The 20,311-nt window shown below is 47.5% G+C and overlaps 1 protein-coding gene across 1 annotated transcript in view; it reads left to right on the top strand.

The window, feature by feature from the left end:
* Positions 1-306: 306 nt before the first annotated feature.
* Positions 307-20,311, top strand: part of FAM131B (family with sequence similarity 131 member B) — a 90,908-nt gene continuing 70,903 nt past the window's right edge. Inside the window, exon 1 of the mRNA XM_060236931.1 lies at positions 307-348. Within this exon, the coding sequence (XP_060092914.1) occupies positions 321-348 (28 nt within the window). The 5' untranslated portion in view covers positions 307-320. The remainder of the gene's footprint in view (positions 349-20,311) is intronic.

The raw sequence follows: 20,311 nt of genomic DNA, 5'->3' as shown, positions 1-20,311 counted from the left end.
AGGCAGGCAGAAGGAGGAGGCGGGTCGGCTCGCTGGACCGGGGAGTCTGAAGCGGCGTCGCGCCTCTGTCCTTCCCCGCCTTCCCCCGGGCGGGGGCGCAGCCGACGCCGCGCTCTGCCCTGCCGCAGCGAGCCGGGAGTTCCTCGACCAAGCAGGCGGGCGAGGCTCGCTCCTGAGCGGCATGAGCAGCTCGCCCCGGCCCCGGGTGGGCCGCCCGGGGGCTTGATCGACCGCCAGAGGGACTCGCCTCTCCCCCCCCCCCCCGCTCCGCTCCTCTGTTCTCCTTCCTCGCTGGAGGGAGAGCCTGGCCGGCCGGAGGCATGGGCTGCATCGGCTCCCGGACTGTAGGTAAGGAGGGACCGGACCGAAGCGGCTGCTGCTGCAGCTGGTGATGCCGCAGCGGCGGCGGCTGCGCCTCTCTGGCGGGGAGGGCCTCCTTGGGGCACGGCTGGGCTGCGAGCGGATGCCCAACGGGATGTGTGTGGGGGGGGGGGGATCCGATGGGGAGACCAGCGCTGGGGACCAGGACCGGATCTACATGTTTTTTGGGGGGAGGGCAAAATTAAAAAAAAATGACGCCCCCTTATGGGCCAGTCTATCTTAAGGTCCCCTAGAATACAATGGACTGCATACACAGTTTGGCGCCCCCCCCTCTGCCCCCTGCCCCTAGATCCGGCCCTGCTGGGGACAGGGCGAGCTGGCAAGGGCAGGGAAGAAGAGAGAAAAAACAGTAGTCTCCCCTCCTCCCCATAGCAGCGCCACTGGGTGTGCATGGGTTATGACCTCTCCGTCTGGCCCTCCTGGATAGGAGAGCTGATTTTTGTGTGGGGGGGGAGTAGAGTGGGGATGGGCAGTAAGTGGCACCCACACACACAGGGCCAACCCTCCACTGTCCAACTCCCTAGGCAAGGCTAAGTAACCCTTCTCGCACTGATAACATCACTGAGTCACGGGGGGGGGGGGGGGAGAGCACCCAATTTGGTGTCCCCAGAAGATGCCCCCAGAAGGCTGGCCCCCTAAGCCGAGTGGCAGAGCCAGCCGTGCACACATAACCGGGGCAAAAGTGTTAAGCTGAGGAATTGCCTCCCCCTATTGCAGCTGGCTGGGAGGATGGAAATGTGCCGCCTCCTCCCGCAGCTAGCAGGTACGGCGGAGGCGCATCGTGCATGAGAAATCTTAAGAGCAGAGAGGGAGGGGGAACAGGGAGGGGGGTTTCTCCCCTGGCCGGAATCAGGTTTTCTGTTAGCAGCCCCCCAGGTGTCTCCACTTCCCCCTCTCCTGCTGTTATCGGATTCTCCATTGCGGTCACTGCAGTGAAGAAGGCGCATCTCTCCCTCCCTCCCTCCCCCTGGCTACCCACGCCTCGGCTGGAGCTGCCACCAGGTCCCTCCTCCCAGACAAAAGTCTGGCCAAGGGCAGCCCTCCCCAGCTTCTGCTGGAAGTGAAACTAGCCCCCCCACACCTCCACACACAATCTGCACTCAACCTGGGCTGGACACTGCATCTCCTATTTTGGCATCCCGGCTGCAAAAGAGACAGTGCTGTTTACGTGGTCCTTTTATCTGAAAAGGGCCTGGATGCAAATGTTTCTGTTGCAAGGGAGGCGTAAGCCCTGGGGTTCGGGGTGCTCTTGAGGCCTGGCCAATTGCAGATGGGCACATCTTGACCCGTAAGACGCAAACCTTCAGGACGTTGGCCAGCGCAGCTCAGCCCCCCCTGTTGCAGTGAATGGGAACCGAACACGTTCCAGCAATGGACTGTTGTGCGTTTCCGTCTGGCTTTTCTGCATCAAAATGCTTTGGGACAGCCCATTTCTCTTGCCTCCCTTGGAGCGTGCCTGGTATAAAATTTCTCATTTGGTTGTTTGTTTCATTTCTTCCCTGGCAGATTTCTCTTGGGGAGCTGGTGGTGCATTAGAATGCACCCAAGCATCCCAGTTTTAGTATCGCAACACGGTTGTGGTCATAAATATCTTCCTTGCAAGGAAGACCCACTGCGTTGGATGGGGTTCGCTTCTGAGCAAACATTTCAAGAAATTGTGGGGCCTAGCGTGCTTCCTCATGGAGTCAATCTTGACTAAGCACAGCGGTAATAGGGCAGGGAGTTTCCTGAGTGAAACATCAACAGAGGAAGAAAGGAATTGGTCTCAAGTACTAAGGAATTCTGAGCCTCCTCTTCTTCATAGGTGCAGCACTGGGCCATGAGCTATGTTCCCTCTAAGCTGCGGAGTCTTGTGAGCAAAATTTCTATTTTGTGAGCCGCTGGCATTCAAGTTGGGAGCTGCTGCATCAATTAACTCGCTCTGGGGCCATTTTTCCTGAGGCGAGACAAAAATGTGTGAGCCAGAGGCTAAAAAATTGTGAGCTAGCTCACACTCGGCCTAGAGGGAACCAGCCCTGTAGTGAGGGGCCATGAAGAGAGGGGGCTGCAGGGGGAGAGGGCCATTTAAATCATTCGGGGAAACTGGTTGACGGCTCCTGCCACCGGCCCCACGCTATTTGGACCCCACCAATCAACTGATTTGTGGGCCGTTTAAACGGCACGGGAGGGGCAGCAGCTGCTCCTGGGTACCCCTCCCACCCAATTTAAATTGCACAGAAGAGAGGGGCAGCCTGGGGGTGAGGGCCCTCCAAACCGTCAGGGGGCCAGGCCCCCACGGGCCTGGAGGGAACACTGGTCGTGAGCTGTATTCTGCATCCAGGCAGCAGAGGAATGCCATAAACAGGTTCCTACTTGGACATTTTTAAACTTGAGAAGTAGTCTGGGGACAGGGACTCCTAATTTAGTTGCAGAAAGGGTGGGTGGGTGGGCAGTTACACCTTTCTGCTGCAGCCGTTTTTCCATATAGGGGGACATCAGATTGGCATCCTGCTAGGACTGCATTTCCATTAAAAGAATGGGGGGAGACAGTTCTCCCGCATGACATCTAGCTTTACCTTGGTTTGCAGACAAAGTGCTGATGTGTACCAAGGATGTAACAGAAAGCCACAAGAGTCAGTGGGAGTTTTGCCGTGGTGTTCAGTGAAATCCAGGCTGCGCCCAAATGTGTACCCAATGGGGGGAGCTTTGCTCCAGCTATGCCCACTTGGCTGGTACGTTACCCTCTGTACCTTACTTGGGAATGAGATTGTGTAATGTGGCTGTGGTCCGTGGGAAGCCTTTGGGCCCCAGACATGAGCCAGCTGCCATATGTGTCTGAAAGTTCTGCTCTGCAAGTCCCACACTGTGGCTTCAGTAGCTTCCCTGTATATAATTCCCCAGCAAATTCTGCTCCGTGTTGAATTAGAATGGGAGCGACGGTGGCTCAGTGGTAGAGCATCTGCTTGGTAAGCAGAAGGTCCCAGGTTCAATCCCTGGCATCTCCAAAAAGGGTCCAGGCAAGTAGGCATGAAAATCCTCAGCTTGAGACCCTGGAGAGCCGCTGCCATTCTGAGAAGACAATACTGACTTTGATGGACCAAGGGTCTGATTCAGCATAAGGCAGCTTCATATGTTCATATGTTCAGTAGCATGGTGTTTCAGTCTGCGTCCTCCACCTCAGCCTCCCCAATGCCTCGAGCAGGCCCCGATTCTGACTTTTTAAATATTTTGGGCAGGGCTTTTTTCCTAGCAGGAACTCCTTTGCATATTAGGCCACACATCCCAGCTGTAGCCAATCCTCCAGGAGCGTACAGGGCTCTTCATACAGGGCCTACTGTAGTCCCTGCTTCAAAAAAGCCCTGATTTGGGGGAAACAATGAGATTTGATTCTATTAAATTCAATGCACGTGTTTGATATTTAAATAATAAAAAGGCTGGGTTGGAAGGACCTTTCTTTTGGACTTAGGAATGCTCCCCTTTCCAAGGAAGGATCCCACACCTTTGGCTTCCTCTTTAGCCTATTATGCTCCCCTTCCTTTGGCAATCGTCCCTCTTATGATGTTGGGTCTCGCCTGCAGATGCAGCGGACAGTTTTTTCATCTCAGAAGACGCCTTGTTGTTCTTCCGGCAGCATGCCAGGGGTTAAAAAGACATACCCTCCCACACACTGTTTTTCCCAGTCCAACTGGCTTTAGGAAGGCAGAAACCTGCAGGGAAAACAGCTGCGAAGGGCTACACCGCTTTTCCCTTGTAAAGGTGAATGCACAACTAGAGCCCCATAGAGGACAACATGGGGGGGGGGGTCGCAGTGGGAAAAAAATGGTGGGAGAGGGAAGGATTAAGCGCTTCTTTCCTTCCACTCCCCCTACCCCAGTGATTGCCATGTTGAAAGAGCAGCTGCTTGAATTTAATTGCCACGTAATTCGCAACTGCTCTTCTGGAATGTGATCTTTTTGTTTTCCTTGCTGTACGCAGCAGTGCCTGTATTTTTTTTTTGGTCAGCTCTTGGCAGGTATGTTGCTTTGGGATCTTCTCCTGTTTTCCTCCTTCACCCCGGTCCCATAACATAAATAGAAATTGCTAAGCCTAGAATGTGTTTCCAGAATACGGGCAGAACAACAAACTTAATTGCTGGACACCGACTTCGTTGGGCCTGATGCAGCCAATCAGCTTTGCTGCTGATCTTAGTCGATCTTTTAAAGATCTTTTTAAAAAAAGTCTCCCTGTACTGCTAAAGAAGTCCATAATTTACCCAATGTCATAGGGTTCACCCCTTCAATGCCAGAAATGTATAGACAATGCCCGCGATTATGTGCTCTTGTCCCATTTCTGTCTTTAAAGAAGATATTGGGTTTATATCCCACCCTCCATTCAGAGTCTCAGAATGGCTCACAAGGATTATCTTCCTCCCCCACAACGGACGCCCTGTGAGGTGGGTGGGGCTGGAGAGGGCTCTCACATCAGCTGCCCTTTCAAGGACAACCTCTGCCAGAGCTATGGCTGACCCAAGGCCATTCCAGCAGATGCAAGTGGAGGAGTGGGGAGGGAATCAAACCCAGTTCTCCCAGATAAGAGTCTGCGCATTTAACCGCTACACCAAACTTGACGAGGCAAGGTCTGCAGGTTTTATAGAACTTCCAAAACAAGCAAATCTTGACCCATTCACTTTTGACTCATAATCAACACGTACAGCGGCTTTCTTTCTTTTTTATTTGAGCATTCCAATTCAAATGATGCATTTTATTTGAGCATTCCAATTCAAATGATGTCAACCAGAATGAATGCATATATACCTATGGAGAAATATATAATAAAACCAGTTGAATCCAGGATCCAGGAATGGTACGCGTACACCAAGGGGCAATGATAATTCTGTCGTATCCATAGAGATAGAAGATCAGAAGCTGTTATTGGCCATGATGCTTTAGTGGCACAGCATAGCATTCCGCTTCCCCTGGGCACCTCTGCACAGAATGCACTGGGCAACTTAGAGGGAAACAACTCCACTTTTAAACTGGAAGTGCCAGTGAACTGTGGGAACTATAGTAATGCCTTCATATTGTTTGTTTCTTTAAATCTACATCTACAGTTCGAGATCTGTTCCACCCTTCACCCAGAAATCCCCCCCCCCTTTTCCTTGCAGCATTCTTAAATCTAACCCAGGAATATTACCCCTTTGTAATCGCATATCTAATCTAATCCATTTGTCTTCCAAAACACACTCAGTGTCCTCTTGTATGTGAATTCACGGTATCCGTTCATCATCTTCTTTTCCATATCACCCACGCATTCTCTTAAAATAACAAGTACCATTCCCCAGCGACACCCACTTTTTGTTGGCCAGGATTTCACCAAATGGCTCATCCGTTAGCCACTCGGGGGAATTGAAAAGCTGACTGTGGCCGAACAAAAAGGATTTCTAAGAACTGAGCTGATGTGATATCCAGAAGGGCTTTTTTTTTTGCTATTGAATTTGCACAGAATACCATGTATAGCCCTGATTCTTAGTGGCAAAAGCTCCCACAGCATATCAGCTAAGAACCAAGAATAGGGAAAGACCCTCGTTGAAAGTCATACCTTTGCTGCAAGACTGGAAGGTAGCCTTAGGCGGGACGGCTGTCTCTTAGCCTCAACCTGCAGTCTGAAGATAACACAACTGACCTAGTTTATGGGAAGGTGGTGGTGGTCCAGGACTCACGTTTGTGCTTGCAGCCCTCGTTCGGATCGCTCAGTGCTGTGAGACGATTCATGCCCAAGCACGCCAATATCTAGCTGCACTCCAATGCGGGTTCATAATATCTGTCTGGAGCACCGTTGTACTCTCAATTTAGAACAAAGTAGGAGTCCAGTTGCACCTTTAAGACCAACAAAATTTTATTCAGAATGTCAGCTTTCGTATGCATGCGTACTTCTTCAGACAAGGGTACAGTGGGCCGACATACATGTAGTTGGTGGGTTAAGAGTGTAAACTGATACAAAGTTAGGATCGAATCGTGAAACAGTGTAATAAATTGGAAGATCGTATGGTCTGGATAGCAATAAAAGGTAATCAAAGTTGCCGGTTAATTGCCGTTGCTAGGTAAAACAAAAGGACACGTCTTTCTTAGTGATGTTCTTGTCCACCTAATTTACTTTTCAACATCATTGTATACATTATAAACATCGTTCTAGCTTGCCATTACGGAAAAAAAGAATACATGAAATGAAAATGGGTTAAGCATATGTAATGAGATAAACAGCCAATATCCCTTATTTGAGTGTGTCAATACAAAAAAATTATTCTGTACTCTCGGTTTGCGCATGCAATCCTGGCTTGCTGTCGTGAAGCTTCTACATGCCCTGTGGGTGGGCGCAACCTGTCCGCTGATGATTTATTATAAAAACGGCACAGCTGGTTGGGGGTTTAAAAGGCCTTTGAGTAATGTGGTGTTTTCTGTGAACACGTCCCCTAGTAGGCTGAGCGTGATTCAGATCTTCTTGTGGGTGTGAAGAGCTTGTCACTGGGAATCTCGAGGGTTTATCCGCTTGGAAAGGCATGGGCTGTGACGCTGGAGTGGGATGGTTAGTAGAGCTGGTAAACACCCAGGCTGTCAGGGTCCCAGGCGTTCCTTTTATCAGGAAAGAACATATATAATAACATAATGCAACCTTCCCATAAACGTAGCAGAAAGAACAATGTAAATTTAAAGAAGGGCAAAGTTTAATGACATGGAAATGTACACAAAATGTTATCGTTCATGATGTACATAAAATGTTATCGTTCATGTGGCTCAGTGGTAGAGCGTCTGCTTGGTCTGCAGAAGGTCCCAGGGTTCAATCCCAGATCCTTGTCTGACATTCTAATCCAGGGGTGTACAAACTTGCTTAATGAAAGAGCCATACAGAATAAACGTCAGGTATCTGTGAAGTTCCTGCATCATGCAGGAGGTTGGACTAGATGACCCTGGAGGGCCCTTCCGACTTATGGTTCTGTGATTTCCCGCCCTCCACGTTTAATTTTAATGTAATTTAATTTTCGATTTATACCCTGCCCTATCCCGCAAGCGGGCTCTGGGTGGCTTACAACATTAAAAACCTTACAGAAACATTAAACAAACCACATCCAGACTAGACAATATCATAATTATAAAGCTGTAAAATTATGGAATTCTCAAAATAGTATTCAACGTAACTTATGCATCTAGATGGTAAGGTGCCGATAAGGTGCCGGAGAAAGCGATGACTTCAGAGGGCACCCGCCGGATTAATTAAAAGCCTGGTGGAAGAGTTCCATCTTACAGACCCTGCGAAACTCAGATAAGTTCCACAGGGCTCGGATCTCCAGTGGGAGCTCATTCCACCAGGTGGGGGTGCGGACCAAAAAGACCCTGGACCTTGTTGAAGCCAGTCGGGCATCCTCAGGACCAGGGATCACAAGGAGATGTTGTGCAGCTGACCTCAGGGCCCAGGAGGCTCATATGGAGAGAGGCGGTCCCAGAGATATGCAGATCCCAGGCCGTAAACTATAACTAGGGAGCACCAGGTCAACATGGTGCATGGGGTTTTGTGCATGGTGCATGGGGTTTTGTGGGACATGCCCTTGAGACAGCTGTTTGCATTGGTTCATTGCCTGCCCTAAGATAGTCACATTCGGGCACTGAGCTTTCTGAGTCCTTCTATAAAGAACCTTGATACGGATTGCAAATGACGTGACCCTCTCCGCCGTGTGTTACAGTAATTCTGGTATTATTGTCTCCATGCCTTAGATGACACTGATGCTGACTCACACAAAGCCACCTACTGGTTGAAAGGAGATTTGATCTTTGAGATCCCTGCCTTGTAGATAGAGTTGCTAACCTCCAGGTGGTGCCTGGAGAAAATGGCCGCTTTGGAGGGTAAACTCTATGACCTCATATCCCTGTTGAGTAGGGTTGTCAGGTCTGGGTTGGGAAATACCTGGAAATTTTGGGGGTGGACCTGGAGATTTTGGGAGCCTGGGAAGGGGAGGAACATCAGCAGGGGTGACCAACGGTAGCTCTCCAGATGTTTTTTTGCCTACAACTCCCATCAGCCCCAGCCATTGGCCATGCTGGCTGGGGCTGATGGGAGTTGTAGGCAAAAAACATCTGGAAAGCTACCGTTGGCCACCCCTGATATAGAGGAGGGTGTGGAATTATTTTCTGTGGCCCCAGAAGATAGGATCAGAACCAATGGGTTGAAATTAAATCAGAAGAGTTTCCGGCTCAACATTAGGAAGAATTTCCTGACCCTTAGAGCGGTTCCTCAGTGGAAAAGGCTCCTTCGGGAAGTGGAGGGCTGTCCTTCCTTGGAGGTTTTCCAACAGAGGCTAGATGGCCATCTGACAGCAATGAAGATCCTGTGAATTTAGGGGGAGGTGTTTGTGGGTTTCCTGCATTGTGCAGGGGGTTGGACTAGATGACCCTGGAGGTCCCTTTCAACTCTATGGTTCTATAAGAGAAGCCATGTTGGATCAGGTCAATGGCCCATTCAGTCCAACTGTGTCACACAATAGCCAAAAAAGCCACAAACAGACATGAACAGACATGAAGCAGATCTTTGGTCCATCAAGGTCAGTCTTGTCTACTTAGACTGGCAGCAGCTCTCCAGGGTCTCAGGGAGAAGACTTTCACATCCCTAACTGCCTGGTCTTTTTTACTGGAGATGCTGGGGATTGAGCCTGGGACCTTCTGCATGCCAAGCAGAGGATCTTCCACCAAGCCACAGCCTCTCCCCAAGCAGTCTAATCCAGGGGTGTCAAACTCATTTATTATGAGGGCCACATCTGATGTAAATGAGACCTTGTTGGGTCAGGTCATGTGTGTCATAAAATATATTTCCAGGTAGCGGAGATATATACTTTATAAAAGACACAAACACAAAGATTTTTTTCCAAAATTTAAAACATGCTTAAAAGATCAGCAGATTATGTAATATTAAGGTTTGTAGAATCTTTCGGGCTCAAGTGCCGTGTTCTACTGGAGAAAGTTTTTCTTCCAGACGTTTCGTTTTCAGCTGCGGAGAACATCCTCAGTGGCGTTGCAGCCGGAGCAGGCGCTCTGACCTTCTTGGCTGCTGTGCATGTAGAATCTTTCGGACTCAAGTGCCGTGTTCTACTGGAGAACGTTTTTCTTCCAGACGTTTCGTTCTCAGCTGCGGAGAACATCCTCAGTGGCGTTGCAGCCGGAGCAGGCGCTTTGACCTTCTTGGTTGCAGCAGCCAAGAAGGTCAGAGCACCTGCTCCGGCTGCAACGCCACTGAGGATGTTCTCCGCAGCTGAGAACGAAACGTCTGGAAGGAAAACTTTCTCCAGTAGAACACGGCACTTGAGCCCGAAAGATTCTACAAACCCTAATGATATTACCAGCCATGAAAACCTGAAATCTTTGATTATGTAATAGTCTCTGATAACTGACACATCTTGTTCTGAATCATTACATCAGAATCTACAGACAATGTCTGTGCAGTAGCAATCTTGAGTATGCTGTTCAGGTGTATATCTGTAAGTTGCAAACCTACTTTTCATTTATTGACATTCATCACAGAAATCTCATAGTCAATGCTTTGAGCCTAAGACCCAGAGGAACATGAAATGGCTGGGCATTGTGAACTTTTGTACATAAGTTGCTTCTTGTGCTGGTCAAGAATGTGTAAAGGTACCAGGACACAGACTGAGGACTATGTGTTTGTCTACAAAACTATATTCTTCCCCAGCGCTTTTTTGTAGCAGGAACTTCTTTGCATATTAGGCCACACACCCCTGATGTAGCCAGTCCTCCAAGAGCTTACAGGCCTCTTAGTACAGGGCCTACTGTAAGCTTCAGGAGGATTGGCTACATCAGGGGGTGTGGCCTGATATATAAAGGAATTCTTGCTACAACAAAAGTCCAGGTCTTCCCCAGAGAAATAGCTATTACTCCTATGAGGCAGTGCAAGAATACAAAGACAGCAATGTATAGTGGACAATATCAGCCTACTTGTAAGGGAAGTCTAGGTTAAAATCTCCAGTCTACAAAGGAAATGTGCTGGGTGAGCTTGGTCTGGACACACACTTTCAACCGGTTCCATCTCACTGGCTCGTTGTTATTCCTTGTCTAAATAATTCACGTTGCTTTCCTACTGAGAAAGACTGGATCATGAAGGCATAAATACAGAGAGAAGGGAGAGGCAAAACCCAGTTGCACCCAGGAGAGCCCTGGCATAACAAGCCAACAAAACACACATGCACACACACTTGGTGGCCTGATAAGACCTCTCCGGTGGGTTGATTTGGCCCCCAGCCCACACATTTGACACCCTGGTCTAATCCTTTTAATTGCCACAATCCCAAATTACCTAAACGACAATCCCAAACAAAACTCTCATCATTAATTACAGAATCAAAGGGGAGATGTCAGTGCAGCAATGTTCTTCCTATACTTATCCCAAACTTCCCTTCAAGTATTAATAGTAAAAGTGTCTTTGGAGTAATATATGCATAAGTGAGATTTGATTATTCACATCAGATCTTCAACAGATAACCTACAACTTAGACTCATTATTTTTCTTCCATCCATTAACTAGGTCAGCCTGTTTGCATGGAGATTGCATGCTGGCCTCAGAACCCTCCGTTTGCCCAGCAATCACGTGGAGCTGTGTAAATAACTCTAGGTAGTCTTTTCCGTTCCAGATGGAGCTGAATATAATAGTCTGCCAGTCTCTTGATTCTTTGTCAGAGAAAGCTTTTGAAAAATACTGGGAGAATATGTATTTTAATAACATTACTTCTTTTAGGAAATGTATATGGGTGTGTATACACACCCAAACTCATACATACCTGCACAAGTGTATGTACTTATAGATAGGGCTTTTGTGTAGCCGGAACTCCTCTGCATATTAGGCCACACACCTCTGATGTAGCCAATCCTCCTGAAGTTTACAGGGCTTACTGTAAGCTCTTGGAGGATTGGCTACTTCAGGGGTGTGTGGCCTAATATGCAAAGGAGTTCCTGTTACAAAAAAGCCCTGCTTATATATATAAATAATGGCAGTGAGGTATAGCAGTTAGTGTGTTGGAGTAGAATCTGGGAAACTCGGGTTCAAATCCCCGTTCTGCTGTGAAAGCTTGCTGGGGACCTTGGGCCAGTCACACACTCTAAGCCTGACCTATCCGACAGGGTTGTTGTAAGGATAACATGGCGGAGAATAGACGGATATAAGCCACTTTGGGTCCCCATTGGGGATAAATAACATAAATAAAAAATAAAATATGTTTAAAAGTTCATAATTATTTTAAAATCAGTTTTGGTTGTCATCTAAAACATAGCTGGATAGCTTATATAGGGTAAAAAAAGGTAAAGGTAATCCCCTGTGCAAGCCACCAGTCTTTTCCAACTCTGGAGTGACGTTACTTTTGCAATGTTTTCACGACAGACTTTTTACGGGGTGGTTTGCCATTGCCTTCCCCAATCATCTACACTTTCCCCCCCAGCAAGCTGGGTACTCATTTTACTGACCTCGGAAGGATGGAAGGCTGAGTCAACCTGAGCCGGCCACCTGAACCCAGCTTCCGCTGGGATCGAACTCAGGTTGTGAGCAGAGAGTTCAGACTGCAGTACTGCAGCTTTACCACTCTGCCACAGGGCTCTTATATAGGGTACCCCCCCATAATTTGTATATTTTTAAAATATGTTAAAAAGAAACACAGAAGTGGATGAATAAATAGAAATGAAGAACGTGCCAGTGGACGTAAGAACAAAGAGAAGCCATGTTGTATCAGGCCAGTGGCCCATCCAGTCCAACACTGCGTCACACAGTGGCCAAAAAACCCAGGTGCCATCAGGAGGTCCATCAGTGGGGCCTAATAATAATAATAATAATACTTTTTATTTATATCCCGCCTTCCCCGCTGAAGCAGGCTCAGGGCGGCTCACAACATATTAGTTCAATACAATACAATACAATAAAATCATATAATTCAACAAATACTACATTATAAAACAATCACTTAAATCGACATTTCAATTAAAATGAACAGTTATGGTGCTAAATTACAGGTTTTTAATAAATTGATGGCGGAATACAAGGGCAGCAAATCTATCATTTGCTCAGCATTCAGCGAAGGCCATCTTAAAAAGAGTAGTCTTTCAGGCCCTGCGGAATTGGTCAAGACTCCCCAGGGCCCGCACTTCATCAGTGTGGAGCTGCGATAGAGAAGGCCTGTTCCCTTGTGTTCTTCAATTTGGCCTCCCTCGACCCAGGGATATTCAGCTGGTTCTTTCCCGCTGTTCTCTGGGGTTCGTATGGGGAGAGACGGCCCCTCAGGTAGGCAGGCCCTCGACCATATAGGGCTTTAAAGGTAATAACCAACACTTTGTACCGAACCCAGTATGCATTCGCCAGCCAGTGCTGCCCATGCAGCCTCGGCTGTTTGTGCTTCCACTTCAGGAGCCCGAACAATAGCCTAGCCGCTGCGTTCTGCACCAGCTGCAGCTTCCGGGTTTGGCACAAAGGCAGCCCCATGTAGAGGGCTTTACAGTAATCCAGTCTTGAGGTGACCGTTGCATGGATCACTGTTGCTAGGTCCTGGCGCTCGAGGAAGGGGGCCAACTGTTTCGCTCGTCTAAGATGAAAAAACGCAGACTTGGCAGTGGCCGCTATCTGGGCCTCCATTGATAATGGAGGCTCCAGTAGAACCCCCAAGCTCTTGACCCGGTGTGCCGCTTTAAGCGAAACACCTTAAAAAACCGGGAGAGGAATTTCCCTTCCCACAGCGCCACGACCCAAGCAAAGGACCTCCATCTTCATTGGATTCAGCTTCAACCCACTCAGCCTGAGCCAACCTGCCATGGCTTGCAGCGCCAGGTCCAGATTTTTGGGGACGCAGTCAGGCCGGCTGTCCATTAGTAGATAGAGCTGGGTGTCATCCGCATATTGATAACACCCCAGCCCATGCCTCCGGGCAATCTGGGAAAGGGGGCGCATGTAGATGTTAAATAACATTGGAGAGAGAACTGCTCCCTCCAGCACCCCACAATCTAGTGAGTGCCTCTGGGACAGCTCTCCTCCAATTGCCACCCTTTGTCCCCATCCATCAAGGAAGGAGGAAAGCCACTGTAAGGCCAACCCCCTAATCCCTGCGTCGGCGAGCCGATGGGTCAGTAACTGATAATTGACTGTGTCGAACGCAGCCAACAAACAACATCAGCACCGCCATGCCACCTTGATCCAGATGCCGCTGGAGATCATCCACCAAGGCGACCAGCACTGTCTCTGTCCCATGGCTTGGGCGGAAGCCGGACTGGTAAGGATCTAAGATGGAAGTGTCATCCAGAAAACCCTGCAACTGTAGCGCTACTGCCCTCTCGATAATTTTACCTAAAAATGGTAAATTTGAGACCGGCCGGTAATATGCCAATTTGGCCGGGTCTGCTGTTCTCTTTTTCAAGAGAAGGCGGACCATAGTCTAGAAGTCCTCACACTGTTGTCCCTCCCAAGCACCAAGAATACCGAGCATCACTGCAGAATAATGCAGGATAATCATAATGTATCATTAAAAATAAAACATCATAGAAATACTTCCACTGGCTAGGGATGTATGAATGCTGTTTTGCACACCAGACAGCCGTACACAACTAGTGAGCACTGTTTAGCGTATTTAACTGCAAGTTGCACAGGTCTGCGCTCCACTGGTGATGCAACGCAGGCACACTGTTTCTTCCTCTTCTGACACAAGCGCTGAAGAAGAGACTGGCATCTCGTTGCTGGCAAAGCTGGCTCATTGTTTAGTGCGTAATTGGGGGCGGGGGAGATGTTCAAGGCAACGCTAGTATCCACTGCTTGGCTTTTTGGCAGTCTGCATATATATGCCCATTGCCCTTTTCTGGCCCTTTGCTGGCAAGGAAGAGAGCTGGAGGCCGTTCAGTGAAGTCCTCCCGTTATATCTCTCGAGTCTGCTGGAGCTGACAGACCATGTGCTGTTTGAGGATGGGGAGAGAATAATAATCTCTCGGGGGCCGAGCCACAGATGGTTGAGACTCCGTTATCAGCCCTGGAAACCCGTCTGCTTTTTCTGAAATTGCGAGCTTAATTATAGGCGGAAGCAAACATCAGATGTTGGGAGTCATGCTTTTGAGATTCATTACAAAGCAGCAAAATGCCTGGTTTTGTTATTGACCTGCGCTTATCGAAGCAGGCGTTTGGTTAGTCAGCTATTAAAGGGTCCTATGTGTGTTGTTGTAGGGTTGCCAGGTCCATTTCAAGAAATATCTGGGGACTTTGGGGGTGGAGCCAGGAGACGGGGCTGGAGCCAGGAGACTTTGGAGGTGGAGGAAGGTTGTAACAAGCATAATTGAACTCCAAAGGGAGTTCTGGGACCGCACACCTTTTAAATGCCTTCTCTCCATTGGAAATAATGAAGGATGGGGCACCTTCTTTGGGGACTCATAGAATTGGACCCCTGGGTCCAATCTTTTTGAAACTTAAGAGGATATTTTGGGGAGAGGCACTGGATGCTATGCTGAAAGTGTGGTGCCTCTACCTAAAAAAACAGCCCCCGTAGAGCCCCAGATACCCAGAGATCAATTCTCTGTTATACCCTATGGGAATAATTTTTCATAAGGAATAAGGATTGCCCAGCAGACATTTCCCTCCCCCTCCCCTGAAGTGCGGGGAGGGCCTCCAAACCAAGGGATCCCCTGCCCCCACCTGGGCAGGGTGGGTGAGTGGGGGGAGGGGAGTATGCAAATGCAGAGATTCTGTATAATACACTGAAAGATTCCTTGCTGCCCCCCATAAAGAATCCTTGTCACACTGAATTTTAGATAATTTGCTCTTCCCCGTGGTGCAGAGTGGTAAAGCAGCAGTACTGCAGTACTGTGATCTCAACTGTCTGCTCACGACCTGAGTTTGATTCCGGCAGAAGCTGGATTCAGGTAGCCGGCCCAAGGTTGACTCAGCCTTCCATCCTTCCGAGGTCGGTACCCAGCTTGCTGGGGGGAAAGTGTAGATGACTGGGGAAGGCAATGGCAAACCACCCCATAAAAAGTCTGCTGTGAAAACACTGTGAAAGCAACGTCACCCCAGATTTGGAAACGACTGGTGCTTGCACAGGGGACCTCTCCTTTCCTACAGGAGAGATGAAGACATTGCACCAGAAACTCTGAATGGGGAACTGACTTGTGTGTTCAAAACCAATGTTGGTATATGATTTTATCTGTAATTAGGGCTACGACCTTTGGAGTAAAACATTTCAACCCTGCAAATTCTCAGAAGCCAGGATCTTAAAATATCCAAGCTGAAATATTTGCAAATGTTCAATCCAAAACCAAGTTCTAACTGAGCTTTGGGGCATTTTCTGCAAGTCATAGCACTGGCAGCAGGGACTGGCTGGACACAAACGCGATGTCCAACACTTATGAGAAGTTGTTTGACTTCTACAGGGCATTCCATCAAAGCATGTGGCCTGTCAGAAATGTATGAGTCTTGGGGATGTGGTAAGGTGTCTCATTGTATATGTTCAGGGGTGGAATTCTAGCAGGAGTTCCTTTACATATTAGGCCACCTCCCCCCCCCATGTCGCCAATCCTCCAAGAGCTTACAAGGCTCTTTTTTGTAAGCTCTTAGAGGATTGGCTACATCAGGGGTGTGTGATCTATTATCCAAAGGAGCTCCTGCAAGAATTCCACCCCTGTCTATGTTATAGCACGTAATAGAGCACCACTTAAAACAGTGGTGGTTATTCCTCCCCTCCCCCCATGTGGGAAGTGTTACCAGGCCTCAGCCCACAAACTCTGAGAGAGGCTGGGGGGGATAGGGTAGGTAAAAAACAGAAGTGACATCATTAGACGCTCCAGGTGTTACAAAATCCTATAACCATAGAGTTTTTGTACATTCTAGACAGTCCATGACGTCGCTTCTGGGTTTTGCTGGAAATGACATCGTCGTGCGTGTGCGTGCTCCATTCTCTCTCCCCATTTCTTCCCACCATCGTCTCAGATGCCAGTGGGCAAAGGAGTAGTATGCCAGGAGATTTCCCACTATAATGGGAGACTTGATAATCCTATGCTGTGGGGTAAACTCTGTTTCTCCATGCCTTTTCTCCTGAAATACCATGCGCACTTCTTTCCAAAACCGACACTGATACCTTCTTCCTCTTTGCCTCTCGGCCCTGTGTTTCTGGTGGGCTTGGTTTGTGTGTGTGTGTAAAAAATTCAAAATTTTTGTAGTTTTGTTTACTTAAAGGTTTGCCCAACAACCTAGATTATTAATTCCTTTTTTAAAAAAAAGTTTGAAAAACTGTTCCTGGTAGGAGATGAGTTCATGATTATGCAAGTGCTGGCCAGTCAGTGCTGTGCACAGTGTTGGAAGCTAGCTGGAGCTGTTGGAAACTAGCCGAATTGTCTTCTCTTGACTTCATCCTGTCAGCGTGGTTGTACGTTTGGCCAGAATGGAGTGAGTGCAGTTCCACATTGAGTTTCTTATTATTTTGAACTTCATAGCTATTTTTTTAAAAAAATCCTTCTCAGTGGTAGCCTAGGCTGGAAGGAGAGCCTGCAAAACATTCTTACTGCTGCTTTTACCTGCTGTTAGTAAACATTAGTAAATAACTGATTGACAGCTAGGGCTCTTTTTTTTTTTTTGAGCAGGAATGCACAGGAATGCAGTTCCAGCTGGCTTGGTGCTAGGGGATGTGGCCTAATATGCAAATGAGCCTGCTGGGCTTTTTCTACAAACAAAACCCTGGCTAGAGCAGTTCCTCAGTGTAACAGGCTTCCTCAGGAGGTGGTGGACTCTCCTGCTTCGGAGGTGAGGCTAGATGACCATCTGACAGCAATGCTATGCTGTGAACTCAGACAGTTCAAGAGAGGGAGGGCAGGAATGGTTACATCAGTGCTTAGTTCTCATGGCCCTTTCTTGCATGCCCAGTGGAATGCTGATTGCCACTCTGGGGTCAGGCAGCAATTTTTATCCAGGCCACTTTGGCCAGGGATCCTGGAGGTTTTTTGCCATCTTCTGGGCATGTGCAACAAACAGAGAAACACGGCAAAGAGTGACGGCAGAAAACCCTAAGGTTCTGTGATAACCAGCCTCCAAAGAAGCATAAAGGCACTTATACAAATATACAAAACACACCTATATTATTACAAATACCTAAAGTGAAAACAGAGGAAGGACACACTCTGTCTAAGACTTTTTGGAATCTTGCCATGCTCTGATAGAGTTATTGAAAGCTGGTCAAAACGTCTAGTGAAACGAAGGAATATAAAGTACTGCCTCATCGCTGTGTTATGCTGTGTACATAACGTATTTGGAATTGGGACTATTCAGAAACACTACGGGGTCTCCTCAGGAGAAACTGGACCGAAGATTCCTTCGAATGTGGAAGGACTGATGGTTGACTGCTTATTATGAGCTTTCTAGATTGTGTCCTTCCTTTGTTTTCACGTTAGGTGTTCTGCATATCAGGGTTGTTTATAAGATGGTTTGTCGGAGAGTGTTTGTAATAATATAGAAGCGTGATTTGTATATTTGTATAAGTGTCTTTATGCTTCTTTGGAGTCTGGTTATCATGGAACCTTAGGGTTTTCTCCCATCATCTTCTGGGCATGTGCAGGGGTCACCGGAGGTGTGTGTGAGTGTGTGTGGGGAGGTATTTGTGAATTCCGTGCATTGCGCAGAGGGTCAGACTAGATGACCCTGGAGGTCTTTTCCAAGTCTATGATTCTGTGATTCCCCCACATCCATAAATAGGGAGCTCCAGGTCAACACTGTTATTAGGTGCAAAGGGTTTTGTGGGAAATACCTTTGAGATGGCTGTTTGCACTGGTTCCCTGCCTGCCCCAGTCTAGTCACATCCAGGCACTGAGCTCTCTGAGTCCCGCTGTAAAGAACCTTGATGTGGATGGCAAATGGCGTGACCCTCTCTGCTGTGTGTTACAGACATCTTGATATCACAGTAGCTCCGGCATTATTGTCTCCACGACTCATCACTGATGGTGATTCCCATAAAACCACCTACTGGTTAAAAGGAGATCTGATCTTTGAGATCCCTGCCTTGTAAATAGTGTTGCTAACCTCCCGATGGTGACTGGAAAAAATGCTTTGGAGGGTGAACTCTGTGGCCTCATGTTCCTGCTGAGTAGGGTTGTCAAGGTCTGGATTGGGAAATACCTGGAGATTTTGGGGGTGGAGCCTGGGAAGGGGAGGGGATAATGCCGTACAGTCCACCTTCCGAAGTAGCCATTTTCTCTGGGGCAACTGGTCTCTATTATCTGGAGACCAGTTGTAAATTACAGGAGATCTCCAGCCACTAACTTGAGGTTGGCAACTCTACTGCTGAGGTTCTTTCCCTTTCCTGCCAAACACTGCCTTCCCCAGGTTCTATCCCAAAATCTCTAGGAGTTTTCTCATTGGAAACCCTACTTGTAGCTCCAAATCCTTAGCCGCAGCAGCTCACCGGCTCTTCTGCTGAAATTAGTTCTGATTCTCAGTCTGTTTGCTTGCCCTTATCAACAATCGTCTACTGTTTCCAAACTTGGCATGTTCGGGTATCCCTTTCTGGATTAGATGTGTCTGCTGAGGAACCCCATTCTCATTTATTTATATGCAACGTCTACGGAAATTGTCCTTTGGATAAGAGCTGCCTTGTTTGTCCTTTGAAGCTGCATGGTGTTAGGCACTCTGCATTTATTTTTTGAGTCTCTGGCTTCCAAGTTTTCCAGTGCCAAGGTCATTTGTGACCAATGAAGATTGAAGCCATAATGGTTGCTCTTTGAAGTTATGTCATACTGCATTCCATCAATTGGCTTCTGAAATCCTGCCTTCCTAATTAATTTGTACAAGTTGGTTCATGACTGATGAAGATTCATACATTGAAACAGGAACTTAGCCAGCATCCTGTCAAGTTGCAAAAAGTACCTTTGTAATTGGTCTAGTTGTATAGGACTTATTTGTAATGGCCACCATTGTTTGTTTTTTACTTTTATTTTTTACTTTTTAATAAGCCTGCAATCTTGTGATTGCAGGCTTATTAAAGTTTTCTTGCATTTTTGTAATTATCATTTTTTTTTCACAGTTTTGAAATTATAGTTCCGTTTCATTTTTATTATTACAGTCAGGGACCAGATCCAACTGACAAAACATTATCTAATACTCAAGTTAAACTACGGTTAAAAATTAAAAAAAAAAAATAGCAAAAAATCTATATGAAATAACCTAGTAGAAAAAGAATAAAATATAAAATAACATCTTAGAACAGGGGTGGGGAACGTCCGGCCCGAAGGCCGTTTATGGCCCTCAAGATCACTTGGTCTGGCCCTCGGGGATTGCTGGGCTGAGCCAAGCTACGTGGCAACCTCTACAAAAAGAGCCCTGGACCCCTAGGCATTTTCTAGGGTGGCGGGCCAGGTGTGCGTGTGCCAAATTAGGTTCTCCCCACATGACTTAAAATAGAAAAACAATTATTTGTATTAATTTTGCTGGCCTGAATCATTCTCTCTCGGCCGAGCACTGTTTTTTAAGTTGATAATTTTGTATGGCCCATGAATGATGTTATAAATATCCAAATGGCCCTTGGCAGAAAAAAAACGATCCCTCACCCTTGTCTTAGAAAATAACTACATTTAAAATTTGAACGTGGAAACCAAAAATTGAGAACTATATAGTAGACTTTGTAATTAAGTCAAGGTTCAAAAGGGCAGGACTGAAATTTATTGTATACTTTGCACAGAATCTTGCAGTTAACTTGGTAATAACTGAGATTTCATCAATTCATAATTTATCTAAGCCTATCTGGTCCCCCTACCACAGGACTGTCAACAAGGGACAAAATTGTCTTATCTTGAATTTGTTTATAGAGGGTAGGCTTCCCAATCCCCAGGTCCCAGCGGGAGATCCCCTGGTTTTACAGGCTTCCCCCCTCCCCCAGCCAGCTGGCCGGCGGGGGAAGCTCCACCCCTACAGCCATTATGCACCT

This window comes from Heteronotia binoei, chromosome 4, assembly GCF_032191835.1.
Source record: "Heteronotia binoei isolate CCM8104 ecotype False Entrance Well chromosome 4, APGP_CSIRO_Hbin_v1, whole genome shotgun sequence".
Taxonomy (NCBI): Eukaryota; Metazoa; Chordata; class Lepidosauria; order Squamata; family Gekkonidae; genus Heteronotia; species Heteronotia binoei.
The sequence above is the reverse complement of the archived record's forward strand: the minus strand, read 5'-3'. Positions and strand labels throughout refer to the sequence as shown.